General features: G+C 46.0%; 1 protein-coding gene, 1 long non-coding RNA gene and 1 pseudogene across 12 annotated transcripts; 2 read left to right on the top strand and 1 right to left on the bottom strand.

Annotated features, from left to right (window-relative positions):
- Positions 1-1,047: 1,047 nt before the first annotated feature.
- On the top strand, positions 1,048-6,206 carry LOC120680229 (DEAD-box ATP-dependent RNA helicase 42-like). 11 transcript variants are annotated; one of them, XR_005677554.1, is made up of 6 exons: positions 1,048-4,393; positions 4,624-4,726; positions 4,812-4,880; positions 5,023-5,077; positions 5,175-5,262; positions 5,959-6,186. XR_005677554.1 is itself a non-coding variant. In XM_039961840.1 (2 exons), exon 1 carries the CDS (start codon positions 1,148-1,150, stop codon positions 4,343-4,345), a length of 3,198 nt encoding a protein of 1,065 aa, XP_039817774.1. In that variant the 5' UTR covers positions 1,048-1,147; the 3' UTR covers positions 4,346-4,393; positions 4,624-6,202. The 11 variants fall into 11 exon arrangements, 1 of the variants encoding a protein (XP_039817774.1); XR_005677551.1 differs by having other exon boundaries at positions 4,624-4,880; XR_005677550.1 differs by having other exon boundaries at positions 4,624-4,900.
- Positions 6,207-9,252: 3,046 nt separating this feature from the next.
- On the top strand, positions 9,253-9,928 carry LOC120679222. The gene is made up of 2 exons (XR_005677051.1): positions 9,253-9,561; positions 9,619-9,928. It is a non-coding gene; the product is annotated as an uncharacterized LOC120679222 (long non-coding RNA).
- A 1,772-nt stretch (positions 9,929-11,700) lies between these two features.
- On the bottom strand, positions 11,701-14,781 carry LOC120679220 (annotated as a pseudogene).
- Between the last annotated feature and the right edge of the window lie 774 nt (positions 14,782-15,555).

Below are 15,555 nucleotides of genomic sequence, written 5' to 3'. Positions count from 1 at the left end.
ACTTAATTGGAAATATATTTCTTAAAAAATAATTGGTCTAACCAGATAAGTAAAGTGGACAATTGAGCAAAAAAAAGTTAGTGACTTACCGTGCGCATAAATAGATTGATTAAGCACATAACCCAAAATAGATACAATAGATATAAAGCATTAATATAAGCTGCCCATAAATTATGGTGCTTCAAAATAGTGAAACGAATATAAAAAAAGAATTTGAGGGATTACTTTGGCCAAAAAATAAAACTTGAAGGACTAAATTGGCCTATTTAAAAGTTAAGGGATGAATATGACCTAAAAACGAAATTTTAGGGGCTAGATTGGCCAATTTAGAAGTTGAGGGACCAACTTGACCCTTGGTGGAAAGTTGGGGGATGAATTTGCCTAGTTGATATTCTAGGATTTAACACATTGTGCTTTTAGTGGTATGGGGCATTCTCACTGACAACGAGACGACTATAGTGACTTTATAAATCTCGAGGATTTGCTAATTTAGTTTTCAAAAATATTCATAAAAATAGTTTTTACGTACGGGTAGAGTTTCGGCACAAGCTGGAGCTGAAGGCATGCCAAACAACTCTTATTCTACCTCACTTTGACAGACTCCAGACCGAACTCGGCGTGCTAAACGAACACGACGCCGGCTTCCACGACCGAATTAAGAGCATTTTCAAGAGTTTGCCATATTTTACTTGGCATATCTTGTGTTTTGCCAACTTCTAAAAAGATATGCCAAGTAAAAAAAGAGCTTATCTCCAACAGTTTGGCATAATTCACTTGCCAAATCCAGATCTAACTTACATCAGGAACCCTGAGAGAGAAATAAAATTATATTTATGCCCTTCCACCTCTTGAAAATTATATTTACGCGCTGGAGGCTGGTTTTTCCCAAGTTGCCAAAAATTGCCAAGTCTTTTGCCAAACTGTTGGAGGAGTATTTTTAACTTTTTTGCCAAAAATCAAAAATGTCAACTCGATTTGCCAAACTGTTGGAGATGCTATAATATCGCTAAAATAAATCGTTTTAAGCAAAATTCCAGGTCCGTCCTTGACAAGTGGGAAAAAAATAGCACACGAAACGAAGCTCGCCACCACCAAATCCGGGTCTAGGGTTTCCGCCTCCCGAACCTTGCGCTCGCCGACCGCCGCCATGGGCTCCGGCGACGACGAGCGCTCCAGCTCCAAGCACCACCACCGCGACAAGGACAAGGACCGGGAGCGCGAGCGCTCCTCCTCCCGTCACCACCGCGACAAGGACCGGGACCGGGAGCGCGAGCGCTCGTCCTCGCGGCACCACCGAGAGGACGGCGACCGGGACCGCGAGCGCAACCGCCACCGGGAGAAGGACCGGGATCGCGAGGAGCGAAAGGAGCGGGAGCGGGAGGAGCGCAAGGCGCGGGAGCGGGAGGAGCGGGAGAAGGAGCGGGCGCGGGAGGAGAAGGAGAAGGAGCGGGCGCGGCGGCGCGAGGAGAGAGACCGCGAGGAGCGGGACCGGTCGTCCAGGCGGCGCGGGGACGCAGACGGCGAGGACGAGGAGGACCGCGACCGCGACCGCAAGCGCCGCCGCCGGTCCTCGCACCACCACCACCGCGATGCGGAGCCGGAGGCCGCGCCGCCCCGGGAGGAGGAGGCGGTGGACGACGAGGAGGCGGAGCGGCGGCGGCAGCGGAAGAAGGAGGAGGACATGGAGGCCGAGCAGCAGCGGCTGGATGACGAGATGGAGCGCCGCCGCCGGCGCGTCAAGGAGTGGCAGGAGAAGCGCCGCGAGCAGCAGCAGCAGGAGCAGGACGGGGGTGGCGCTGGCGGTGCATCCGCCGCGGCGACGGCTGAGGCCGATGGCGCCAAGGAGGGCAAGAAGTGGACCTTGGATGGGGAGGAGTCTGATGAGGAAGGGGATAATGAGGGTGGCAAGAAGGCAGTGGAGAATGGAGGATCTGGTGACATGGATGTGGATTTGCCGAATGGGGGTGGCGATGCCAATGGCGGTGCTGGTATGGAGGAGGATGAGATTGATCCGCTCGATGCCTTCATGAACTCCATGGTGCTGCCGGAGGTTGCGAAGCTGGAGAGTGCTGCGGCAGTAGTGGATACCGCTCCTGCTGCAGGTGTGGATGATAAGAATGGTAAGAGCGCAAAGGATGCTGTTAGTAACGGGGATAAAAAGGGGCCAAGGAGAGCGGTGGGGAGAATTATGCAAGGGGATGATTCAGAGTCGGATTATGATGATGGTGACGATGAGGGGGCCGGAGAGGAGGATGAGGATGATGAGGAGTTCATAAAGCGTGTCAAGAAGACAAAGGCAGAGAAGCTAGCAATTGTTGACCATTCGAAGATTGACTACCAACCATTCAGGAAGAATTTCTATATTGAGGTGAAGGACATTACGAGGATGACATCTGAGGAAGTGGTGGCCTACAGGAAGGAGTTGGAGCTCAAGGTGCATGGGAAAGATGTGCCCAAGCCAATAAAGACATGGGTGCAGAGTGGGATGACAAGCAAGCTCCTTGACACCATCAAGAAGCTTGGTTTCGAAAAACCAATGCCTATCCAAGCACAAGCGCTGCCGATCATAATGAGTGGACGTGATTGTATAGGAATTGCAAAGACTGGATCTGGCAAGACTCTAGCGTTTGTTCTCCCGATGCTGAGGCATGTCAAGGACCAGCCGCCTGTTGTTCCTGGAGATGGCCCTATCGGGCTTATTATGGCTCCCACCAGAGAGCTTGTAGTGCAGATACATTCAGACATTAAGAAGTTCTCTAAGGTGCTCGGCATCAACTGTGTTGCAATCTATGGAGGTTCAGGGGTTGCACAGCAGATTAGCGAATTGAAGAGGGGTGCTGAAATTGTTGTTTGTACACCGGGAAGGATGATTGATATCCTTTGCACTAGCAGCGGAAAAATAACCAACCTTCGCCGAGTTACCTTCTTGGTGATGGATGAAGCTGATAGAATGTTTGATATGGGTTTTGAGCCTCAGATTACTCGGATTGTTCAGAACACTCGGCCAGATAGGCAGACAGTACTTTTCTCTGCCACATTTCCACGGCAGGTGGAGATACTGGCACGCAAGGTGCTAACTAAGCCCGTTGAAATTCAGGTGGGTGGGAGGAGTGTCGTGAACAAAGATATCACACAACTGGTTGAGGTACGACCAGACAATGAGAGGTTCTTCAGGCTGTTAGAGTTGCTTGGTGAATGGTATGATAAGGGGAAAATTCTTGTTTTTGTTCACTCACAAGATAAATGTGATTCTCTCCTCAAAGACCTATTCCAGCATGGGTATCCATGTCTGTCTCTTCATGGCGGTAAAGATCAAACTGACCGTGAATCAACTATTGCTGATTTCAAGAGCAATGTCTGCAGCTTGCTTATTGCTACTAGTGTTGCAGCTAGGGGTTTAGATGTGAAAGAACTTGAGCTGGTTGTCAATTATGATGTCCCTAACCATTATGAGGACTATGTTCATCGTGTTGGGCGAACTGGGCGTGCTGGAAGAAAGGGCTTTGCTGTGACTTTTATTTCTGAGGAAGAGGAGCGGTATGCCCCAGACCTTGTTAAGGCCCTGGAGCTCTCGCAGCAAGCTGTTCCGGAAGATCTGAAAGCCCTAGCTGATCGGTTTATGGTGAAGGTGAAGCAGGGCACAGAGCAGGCCCATGGCACAGGTTACGGTGGTAGTGGTTTTAAGTTTAATGAGGAAGAGGATGAAGCCAGAAAGACTGCAAAGAAGGCTCAGGCAAGGGAATATGGATACGAAGAAGACAAGTCTGATTCAGATTCTGATGAGGAAGGCGGGGTGCGTAAGGCGGGAGGTGACCTGGCAGCACAAGCTATTGCCAATGCTCATGCTGCTGCTGCTTTGGTTGCAAACAAAGCTGCTAGTAATGCTAACCAGCAAGTACCAGGAACTGCGTCAGTCCCCTTGATTCCTTTACTTGCTGCAACTAACCAACAAAATGATGAAGCCACAGCTCGTGCACTTCAGGCTGCAATGAACTTGCAACAAAATCTGGCAAGGATACAGGCTCATGCAGTTCCAGAACACTATGAGGCTGAACTTGAGATTAACGATTTCCCACAGAATGCTCGCTGGAAGATCACTCACAAAGAGACATTGACTCCTATTCAGGACTGGACTGGTGCTGCTATCACTACAAGGGGAACATATATTCCTCAAGGAAAAATTGTTGGTGCAAATGAGCGCAAGCTGTACCTGTTTATTGAGGGCCCGACAGAGTCATCTGTGAAGAAGGCGAAGGCAGAATTGAAACGTGTTCTTGAGGATTGTGCCAACCAAGCTCTGAATCTTCCTGGATCTGCTCAAACTGGAAAGTATTCTGTTATTTGAGTTACGGAGTGGCTAATGGAAAGGCTATGTAGGGTTTTTCTTGATAAGGTATGCATGATATTGATACATATTTTCCATAGGTTGAATATTTAGCTGCTGTTATGCGGGCACTATATACAAATATTCATTTTGTTACTTCAAGCCGATCTCTCTTGGAACACTTATGTTATCTAACACTTGTCTTGTATTGAATTGACATTATTCTGTTTAGTGCTATTTTTACATCTGTACTTTATGCACTGACGGTTTTTCTGTATTATTATTTTTTTTCTTTGCAGCTTATAATGGCGCACCAAAGCCGTAGATGGATTGCTACTTCCAAGTGTTCGAGTTGTCTCCAGCATATATTTTTTTGCTAACTTTTTTATAAGGCAGCTAGTGGTTGGTTGCTATCACATGATTATTATGAAATTGTTTGGGGGTGTTTCGGCAAAATCTACTGACAGGTTTGGTTACCTTTGGACAGAAGGCTTAGAACACTGGTGGTGGCTGGCCTGCTAGTGCCATAACGCCAAGGAAGGCGCTCAGCTTTATGGTGCGGTTTTGAAAGAGATGGTTGTTATGGATACTGTTCTTATTGTTCCACTTGAAAACTGATCTGCTTGCTTATGGATATTGTTCCCCCTTTTTATGAGAGACAATACAAAGATTGTGTGACTGTGGTCTAATTAATCCAGGTTTCCGTATTCATTTGCCTGTCTGGAAGCTGAGAAGCTATAGTTTTCTCTGTTGGTTTGGCTCTGTTTACTCTTATTATTTGTGCGGTCCGACTAGTGTTTTCTATTTTGTGTTTAAAAAGGTGCCGTGATGTTCTTGTTTTGGTCTTCAGATGCCCTGCTGTTTGTTGCAAGTGGAGGACCAGGTATGTTCTGCTGCTGGTCGTGGTGGCGGCTGACACGCTGGACTGCAGGCTCATAGTATGGTTCCATTACCATAACATGCTTGTCCTTGAATATTATGTTATGACGAGGGATGCTGCTTATGAAAAACAGATGAAACGGTAAAATTTGGCTTGGTTTGGTTTCCAGAATGAGTTATGGATGGTATGGAGCCAAGTTTACTGTTTTTGTGATGTCATATATCTGCTTGTGTTCGAGTAAGAATGTGAATGATATGCCTGAATGCATGGTTTGTATAGCACAGGATGTAGCTGATGGGTCTGGCTGGGATTTATGGGGTTGTATTGTACCTTTGGTGCCTACCTCCATGGCAACATGTGGTTTTGCTCTTTAGGCCATGTTTAGTTCCCAAAAATTTTCAAGATTATCTGTCACATTGAATTTTTGGAACATGCATGGAGTATTAAATATAGTTTAAAAATAACTAATTGCACAGTTTAGCTGTAAATGATGAGACGAATCTTTTAAGCCTAATTAGTCCATGATTGGACATTAGTTGTCAAATAATAGCGAAAGTGCTACAGTTCCAAAATACAAAAATTTTCACCAACTAAATAGGGCCTTAGAGTATGATGAAATGGCATGCTTAAATTATGATGAGTCATGAATCACGTTTGACATGACTCTGATGTGGCACACGACGTTGACTATGCTTTGCCTTTTCTTTTTTGAAAATACACGTCTAACTTTGCTTCAAACTATTTTGCTGGGCAGATGTTCCCTCGCGTGAATATAGGCCTCCAGCCTAGAGAGACACCAACCGGTCCCCAAAAAGCCCTCTTGGAGTCTTGGTGTTATAAGATGTTTATGGTTTATGAAGTAAACGATACTGGAACATGTGGTTTTTTTCATATATCATACTCTGATTTGAACTATTGTTTCGTAAATTATTTTTCGGTCATTTATGATTGGAGCTTGGAAATGTATGCTACGCTTTTCTTATGCTACTGATTTTCTAGAGAGATCTATTGGGCCTATGAAATACTCCCTCCGTATCTGAAAAGAACGCCGTTCTAGCCGTTGCCGCGATTGCGAAAAGAACGACGTTTTACCCACGCATGCGTGATTTTGGACGCCAATGCCCTTCCTTAACTGCAGTCGTCCACGTTTTCCGTCCTCGCCTCAGTTCCTGTCCGTCTGCTGCGGGCGTGCGTCCGCAGCATTTCCCATCTGCTCCCATTCAAAACGCCCCCCCCCCCACTTGCACCTACTCGAGCCGGTCACAACATGAGCCAACCTGCTACTCGTCCTCGCCTCGGTTCCCGTCCGCCGTGTGCGTGCGTCTGCAGCATTTCCCATCTGCTCCCATTCAAAACGCCCCCCCCCTCCACTTGCACCTACTCGAGCCGGTCACAACACGAGCCAACCTGCTACTCGATCTCTAAGGAGTTCATGCATGGCGGCGTCGACGCAAGAGATGCAGGAGCTGGTCTCGCCAGACTCGGAGGAGCTGCTCGTCGCACCGGACTCGGAAGAGCTCGTCGCGCCGGAGCTGCTCGCGAGCTACTCGTCCTCCTCCGACGAGGCAGCCGCCGCGGCCAAGGGGAAGAGCACCGGCAAGCCGGCCATGGAGTTCACGCCGGAGTCGGAGCTCAACGTGCTGGAGCTCGACGACGCGCCTGAGTCGGAGGAGCTCCTCGCGCTGGACTCCTTGCCGCCGGGCGCTTTCCTATGTCCTCGCTGCCATCTTGTTCATGAAGACCGTGAGTCATGTAATCGTGCGCACTCGTTGTGGAAAACGAGGCCGGTTCTCTCATTACCTCTTTGAGCCGGTTCTTAAGTAACTAGTGGAAAACAACCAATCTTGCCATCAAAAATACACTCTCCATCCCTAAACCTTGGCCGAGTACAAACACACAAAAACATGATCCTAGGGATGTAATTTTTGTTCTTACAAGTGCGATGGGGTTCATCTTCTTCGGGTAGCAAGTAATAATTCTCTGATTTTTTAGAGAGGTAAAACCATTTTTCATCAATGAACACAATGTCAAACAAATCCCTAAATCTTGGGTCATCAAGGATGTCCTTGTCAATCATATCAACACACCACTTCAACCGAGCCTTTTTGTTAGCATCAGTGAGGTATGGCTTTATGCTACTAGAATGGCGCCTAATAAATCCTTTTTTCAGTAACCTTTGAATCTTCCATTTACTCATGTGAAGTTGGCTACACACATCTTCTATTGTCATTCTATCCTTGAGAGGAATGTTGTGCAATGCTTCCAAATTAACAGGGATTGCCTTACGACCACATCTACCCTTCTTTCTACTGCTAACCTCAACCGGAATGAAATTTGCAAGTTGTGTTTTACCTCTCTTCCACAAACATTGGACGATCTGAATGTGTACCCCAAAATGCTCGGCAACAATTCTTGTATCTTTCTTGCCTAGATGCCCATTCTTGCTTCTAGCTAATAAAGCTTGGTAAACTTGCTTTCTAAGCTCATCTGACATGTCTAGATTTCTTCGGTTTGCTTGAACTGGAGCTTGCACGGCTTGTTCTACATGAACAAAAACACTAAAGTTACTTGCAGCACTAAAGATACTTGCACGGCTTGTTACATGCAGCACATTATTATTACTTGCAAAATGAAAAAAAGACATTGAGTTACTTGCAGCACTAAAGTTACTTGCATGCACGGCTTGTTTTACTTACCAAGATTGTTTTGAACGAAATCAAAATCCAACGCGCCGAACTCATCTAGTGGAAGGTTTAGATCAAACACGTTCTGGTCGAGGCCGTCTTCAACGTCCTCCACTACAGGGGCGTCTTCACCATCTTCCAGCACAGGGGCGTTGACGTCGAGGGCGTCTTCAGCGTCCTCCAGTACAAGGTCGTCTTCACCATCTTGCATTACAGGGGCGCCAAATCCTATAGAAAAACAATGACATGAGAAAGGAAACCAAAACAAATCAAATGCAAAAAGGAAACTAATAAGAGAATGGATTACCATTGACGTCTTCACCATCTTCCAGTATGGGAATGTTGAGATCAAATCTACCATTGCTGTTTTCTTGTTCCTCTAAAGGAATGTTGAGATCCATGTGTGTACACTGGAATGTGTTGTTCGTGCTGGATGGTAAGCTCAAGTCTCGGTGGTGGTCTGTTAAATAGCGCAGGCATCCGAGCGGCCGGCTCCGCGGGAAAAATGTCGCAGAGAGAAAATGCCGGCGCGCGCACAAACAAAACGGCGCAAAAAACATTGCCCCAGCGCGCGCATGAACAAAACACGAGCCCCAGCGCGCGAACGAGCAAAAAAAAAACGATCACCAGCGTGCACGAGCACCATGTAGCGAACGAGAAAAAAAAAGACCCCCAGCACGCGCACGAGCACCATGCACAGCGAACAAGCAAAAAATAAAAAAACCCAGCGCGTGCACGAGCACCATCCAGCGAAAGAGCAAAAAAACGGACCCCCAGCAAAAAACAAGCCGCTAGAAGTCGATCCCGCGACCTCTTGCGTTGAGCACCTTATGCCAACCAGTTTGAAGCCGGACTTGCTTGTGGTCTAGGAGTTCCCGCGACCCTATTTAATAGGGGTAAACAGGGAAAACTCTACCCTAATTAATCACTCCTTGGTATGCGTACTCCTGTCCTAAACGGATTTCTTTTCAGATACGGAGGGAGTATTTAGGGTTTATTAATAACTGGACCGAACCCGAACTGACGGAAATTGAAGTTTTTCGGTCACAATTTCGATCTTGAATCTCTAATGACCAGTTAATGTCGGTTTATTCGGTTTTAAGTGTTGGTAACTGAAATAATTGGGGATACCGAATTCTATTGCAGATAGGTCTAATTTCTACCTCAATTTCAGCCCAAGACGGCCCAATCTAGCCCATAACACCCTAACATATGCTAAGGCCGTGTTTAGATCCAAAATAATTTACACAAAAAATATTACATCACATGTTTGGACACATGCGATGTTAATTATTTAGATTCTTATAGTATAGATTCATAAATATAAAAATAAATATAATTTCTTCAAGACGAATCCTGGCTGGAAAAACGTGCCTGAAATTCACTACCGTCCCATCTTACATCAAGCGCGGTAAAAACTAAAACTAGAACCTATGAGCGGGCATCATCTCGGGCAGATTCGCGACTTTTCGCGCCAGCGTTTTTCTCCGCGCTGTCCTACCCAGGCCAACCCGCCGTCTTCAACATCACCATCACTGCCAACTCTCCGTGCAAGCCTTCGGTGATGCAGTCCCCAACGCTGACTGAGCCACCCGCTAACCGCGCGGAGGTGCTGCTGCTTATCGCTGCCTACCTCTCCACTGTCGTGCTAGCATCATTCAACCCAAACCCAGGTATATCCTCACTCTCTGATTTACCAACTTGATTAGGTTCCACCTCTATGTATCCAGCACGATCTCCCGCTGGTGGAAAAGGTCAGTCACTAACCACGTTGCGCTAGCCAACATTCCGGGCTGGTAACAAATTGGGAGATGCACTCGACATACCAGAGATGACCACAGGGGAATCGGGGAGATCGTCTTGCTGGTGCTCACTTGTGATTCTTGGGATGCATGCAGTCTGTCTGTTTGACTAAATGCTTCATAGCCTTGTTTATTTCACTTATGCATAAAACATATTGATTAGATTTTAATCCTGTAAATTACATAAATTCCTTCTTCTATATGTGATTAATAAATCATCTTGGTTCTTAAATGAGAATCAACAACTCATGCAATGAACACACATAATATAAATTAAATCAGAAGTACACATACACTTGCAATTCTATACGATGTTTACTTCAATATACTTTCGGAGCAATTTAGATATTCTGTTCAAACACTTTATTGTGAAATAAAAAAATAGCAATAAGTCATAGTTCAGAACTCGAGATATCTTCTTGGAATTCTGGTTTATAATCTTGGTATCCGGAATAAATGTTGCGATCCATTCAAAGATAATTACTTCAACAATCCAAAAGGGAAAACAAATCACCAAGTCGATTTTCAAATTCTATGTGTTTTGGATTATCACCAGGTATGAGCTAATAGTTACAAAGATTTATATTTAAAACCAACTGATTTATGGGTACATTCCTCAATGCAAGAGATAGACTACACATTTTAATGCCCAATTTTACCTGCGTCAACGAGCTGATGGCAGCAGCAACTGCAAATGGAGAATAGGGACAACTGGTGACTATCAGGTGACTTCCGACGTCAACTTTGTGAATTTAGTTGAACTGAATTTTTTAACCTACCATGTCACGTAAACTTATCTTGCACAACTCAAAAGAAAATTGCCAATATCTACAAACTAACCTGAGGCTTTAACTTAATGTTATTTTCTTCAGGCTGTTATTAACATGAAGACAGTACATATCAAATCCTGATGATAGACAATTTGTCCAAGAATGCCAGTATAACATGAATCTCAAGTAAAAGCTAGCAAACAACTCCACATGTTCCCACAATTGATATACTACTACCATATGATACAGGCAAGTATAACAATATTTGTTTCAAAATACTCAGTGGTCAACAAGCTGAACAGACACCTAGGCTATCCATATTTGTATGCCACTATATATGCCCTGTCGGCTGCACTGCCTCTCAGTTGGCCATCCAATCAGCCACCGCTCCACTTCCCCATTAAACCTTGGCAGAACCTAGGCCACAGAACACATGGAGATCAAGCCAACGTATACAGATGGGCGAGTCATGAGTCAAGATATAGATAGTACCAAATCTGATTTTTTTTCCCATTTCCAACTCTTTAAACTACGTATTTAATTAGACTGCAGTCTGATGGAAGATTATATTTGTATAAAATTTTTGAATTGCAAATGCTTATGGCAAAAACATAATGTTGTATGCGTCAATTTTCAGATTTTAGCTTGTGTACACAGGAATAACTTTATTGAAGTATAATTTTGTCCTATTAGTATTGTCCATGTTCTATTGAATGCTAGGTTTAAAGTATTTAATTATAACGTTACACGAACTATGCACAGTTTTTGTGATGTTGAGCTGCATATAATAATTGCATGAACCAGAACTTCTGCATCATACAAATGAATATTAGTATTGACATGATATATGTTTAGAAGGCAATGAATGAAGTTGCTTTTTATGATTTGTAACTCCATTCCGGCCCATCTTTATGCCAGAGTGGATACACTGGGATAACCATTCCAAATTTGTCCTTCCTAAATAGAAATATTAACTCAACTATTTATACTTGATATTTGTTTCTTAACCATATATTTCGTATTTCATATACTCATTAGGGAAACTTAATCATCATATTTACAGCTAATTTACCAAGAACAGACATAGACTCAGGATAATGATCCTACCACAAGCTGGTAGCGAGGGCGCGCACCAAAGGTGCGCCAATTTTCTAGTCTTCAATCGAAACAGTGGAAGGGAAGGACAACTGCAATGGTCGTTTAGAACAATATAGTAAATTGATCAAAATTTGACAATGCATTCACTCAAGCATAACTTTATTTCAGGATTGTAGCTTCATCACGATAATACGCTAAACATCGTGTAAACAAATTTTCGTCAACTTCTCATGTGGCACTCAAGAGACCTCCTCCCTACTCAGAAGCTACCAATTCGGGCCTTCGCCTATTTCCGCGGCCGCAGATTGTACCTCCGGCCGGCCGACGTCGTGATGGAGTTCTCACCGACCTCCTCCGGCAACACGACCTCGCTCCACCGCCGGGGCGCCCGCACCGGCGGCAACGCGTAGCTCGGGTCCACCTTGCTGTCCGCCTCGTCCGCTAGCTCGTCGAAGACCCACGAGTAGTCCGTCAGGCTCCCCTCGCTCCCCGTCTCGTACGGCAGCGCCCACCCACCGGCGTTCTCCTCCAGCGCCCGGACCTTCTCCACCAGCGTCTAGAGCAGCCGGTGGTTTAGTGCTTCATAGTCCCTGAAAGGTGATCGGCAAGTTAAAAATTGAAGCAGCGCGGGTTTTGGGCCAGGGCCACTGAAATTCTCAATATGCAGACTTGTAATGTGGCAGCAGACTAGCACTAGCAGAGGGCTGTATCAGTCACATACCTGTAGGTGAATATGGAGTGAAGGATCTGGACAGTGGCGACGCCGAGGAACACCATCCTAACCAGGAACACCTTGGACATGACCCATGTGACAGCCCGTGGCCAGTTGGGTCGGGCTGAATTCTAGTTACTGTAGCACATCTACTGTAATGCAAAAATACTGTAGCTCCGGCACAGTATTCCCAATTTAGTCGGTAACGAGCCAGACCAGTTTAAAAGACCGGTTACGAGAAGGTAAATAATTCCGGCTGCAGCTTTTTGCGCGAAGCGAGGACGAAAACACAAGAGAGTTATTTAGCAGGTGTGGTTTACTCAAAATGTAGAGTAGATCTTAGCCGTTATCCCAGACCGGTCGTTACAACCCAGAACTCTGCTTGTCGAAGTCGTCGGCGCCGGCCTTGATCAGCCCAATCTCCAGCACAAGTGTGATGCACAGACCTACAGGAGCAAACATGCCAGCAAAATGGGCATTCACCTGATGTAGAATTTTTACTTCTACCATAGAAGTTGTAAATTACAGGGTTGAGAATTTAGATCGTACCAAAGTAGAGTTGGCCCCTGATGCTGAACGTTTGCTTTGCGCTGGTGAGCATGTAGATGAGGAACACGATGCAGCAGTAGAAGAAGAATGCCTTGATGAAGCGGGACTCGGCTAGGATGGCGTTGTGCAGGATGTACAGTTTGTCCAAAGCAGCAAAAATGTTGGCCTGCTTTGCTCTGAACTCTTCCTGCAGGTGAAAATTTTCATTAAGTATAAGAGAGATTGGAAGACTCAAATGCGAAAAGTTTATGCAGAGAGAAATGGATTGGAACCTGTGCTTCCAGTATGGAGTGCGAGTTTTGGATGAGATGATCATTGGCTTGTCGGAGTTGTTCTTGACGGGCCAATAACTCTTCCTGCTGCCGCTGGCCAAACTGCGCAATTTTCTGAATTATTTCCCTGCAAATGTTCATTTAATCAGAATCTTCTTTTTCTTTCAGATGTAAATCAAGCACTTATCTAAGAACAATAGTAAAATATGAGCAGTACACAAAAATATACTACCTGCTTTCTTCAAGAGCTTGTTCTTGGAAGCTGTGGAGATTATTCAATCCTTCCATGGCCCGGCTCGCCTTGTTTTGCAAATCTTTCATCTTCGAAGACATTGAATCCCCAACACTTTTTATTTCCCTATGAATGTACCCAGTATTGCCAAGGCCAGTTTCCTCTTTCAGTTTATCCATCCCATTGCCAAGGCCCTCATCTCTGTCTGCCTGTCTGCCCTTCTTTCAGGTCAACCTGAGCAGCGGCGCTCTTCGACGAATGGTCCGTTGTTTCTCGATCGATGACAGCGTGTCCCGGACTTTGCTGGACTCCGTGATAATCTGGTCTGACCTCTCCTCGATCACCTCAAGCTTCTCCTCAGCAGACTTGGATCTCCTTGTCAGGTCATTTCCAGTCTGTGGGACTAAAGGAATACTGTGCCGCGTGCTGGGTTCGACGTCCTCGTCGAACCAAGCTTCTCCTCAGCAGACTTGGATCTCCTTGTCAGGTCATTTCAGGATCCCCTCTCTTGGAGAGAATGTGCCATGTCCGTGGGTTCACTCTTCTGCCCGTACGTGGCGTGAACCGCGAGAGTATGGCTCTGATACCCCTGTAACGACCCGAGAGTATGGCTCTGATACCCCTGTAACGATCCCATGTGCCATGTCCGTGGGTTCACTCTTCTGCCCGTACGTGGCGTGAACCGCGAGAGTATGGCTCTGATACCCCTGTAACGACCCGAGAGTATGGCTCTGATACCCCTGTAACGACCCGGTCCAGGATAACGGCTAAGATCTACTCTACACGTTAAGTACACCATACTTGCTAAATAACTCTCTTGCGCTTTCGTCCTCACTTCACGCAAAAGGTTCGAACCGGAGTTACTAGCTTCCAGGGACCGGCTATTTAAATCAGTCCAACTCCCTTTCCGTTTCCAGTCTGGCGCTAAAGAAATACTGTGCCGCGTGCTATAGTAGCCGTGCACTACCGTAACCGCGAGGCCCAGTCGGCCCGTGGGCCGTGACAGAACTCAAGGAACACCTTGCCCTCGGATTCACTAAGTGGCTTGAGGCAATGGACCATCTTGGAGCCCTCGGCGCAGGATGGGAAGGGTGGCCTCCCTGAGTCCTGGAAGCAGCTGCTGAGGTGCCACGCCAGGCGCTGCTGCATCTCCTTATCCGCCATGATTTCGCCGCAGCTGGCAAACAGCTTCTGGTACGCCTCCTGCCAGCAGTTCCTCGGCCCGGCGAGCTTGTTCCGCGCATTCTCCAGCAGCTTCGGCCCTCGTGGGTTGTTGACGCCGTCCATGGAGAAGTCGGCCACCGCGCCCTCTAGCTCCATCACCGGGGCGCGCTGATTAGCCGTGGCCGGCGAGCCCGACGACGAGGAGAAGATGTTCCATGAGAATCCATTGGTCCTCGGAGGGCATGTCCATAAGCAGATCAAAATCAACAGCACGGACCACGCGTTTCTTGTCATGATTGAACAGGTAACTGAACTTAGCACTGGCAACAAGTGATATTGAATTCTTGATCCTGGGAGGTCAAGATCAGGGGCTAATAATCGCAGTCCCAGCTGCCATAAACGGAAAGGGAAGCATCAAAACCCAGTTCACCGGACACAGATCGTATATACTCTGAATTAAAGAACTAAACCCAAACATATCATCATCATTATCAGGAGTTTTTTTTGTCATCAGTTACTATTTCGGACGAAAAAATGAAACGCAGATCGATGCTAGTAGCAACCTAAAGCGATTGCGATTGGCTGCAAGGACCCAAGAACAAGCAAGGCAATGGCGGCGCAACTGACTGCTTCCTAACTCGGGCCCTGTGGCGTGAATGGCTTCCTGTTAAGGCCATGTTTGGATCCCAACTTTTTTCAGAAGTCTCTATCACATCAAAAGAAATCTTACTATTTTATAATATTAAATAAAATTTGTTTATAAATGTTTTTTGACAGCTGAGTGCTTTTTCGCGAGACGAATCTAATGAGCCTAATTAATTCATAATTTGCTATAGTGACGCTACAGTAACCATTCGCTAATCATGAATTAAGATATCTCATTAGATTCGTCTCGCAATTTAGCCCCAGGATTCTGCAGTTAGTTTTATAATTAATATTTATTTAATACTTCTAAATACTAAAAAGTCTCTGGGACTTTTTTAAATCCGTATTCCAACACCCCCTAAGTAGTCGCGGTCACAGCTCCGTTCCGTCTCCGGTAAGGCAAGCACAAGAGAGGAAGCTGTC

Source organism: Panicum virgatum, chromosome 6N (assembly GCF_016808335.1).
Source record: "Panicum virgatum strain AP13 chromosome 6N, P.virgatum_v5, whole genome shotgun sequence".
In the NCBI taxonomy this organism is placed as follows: domain Eukaryota; kingdom Viridiplantae; phylum Streptophyta; class Magnoliopsida; order Poales; family Poaceae; genus Panicum; species Panicum virgatum.
This window is presented reverse-complemented; position numbering and strand designations above follow the sequence as displayed.

What these genes read in the sequence shown, in the direction of transcription:
- LOC120680229 (XM_039961840.1), top strand. Translation starts at nt 1,148, where the DNA reads ATGGGCTCCGGCGACGACGAGCGCTCCAGCTCCAAGCACCACCACCGC.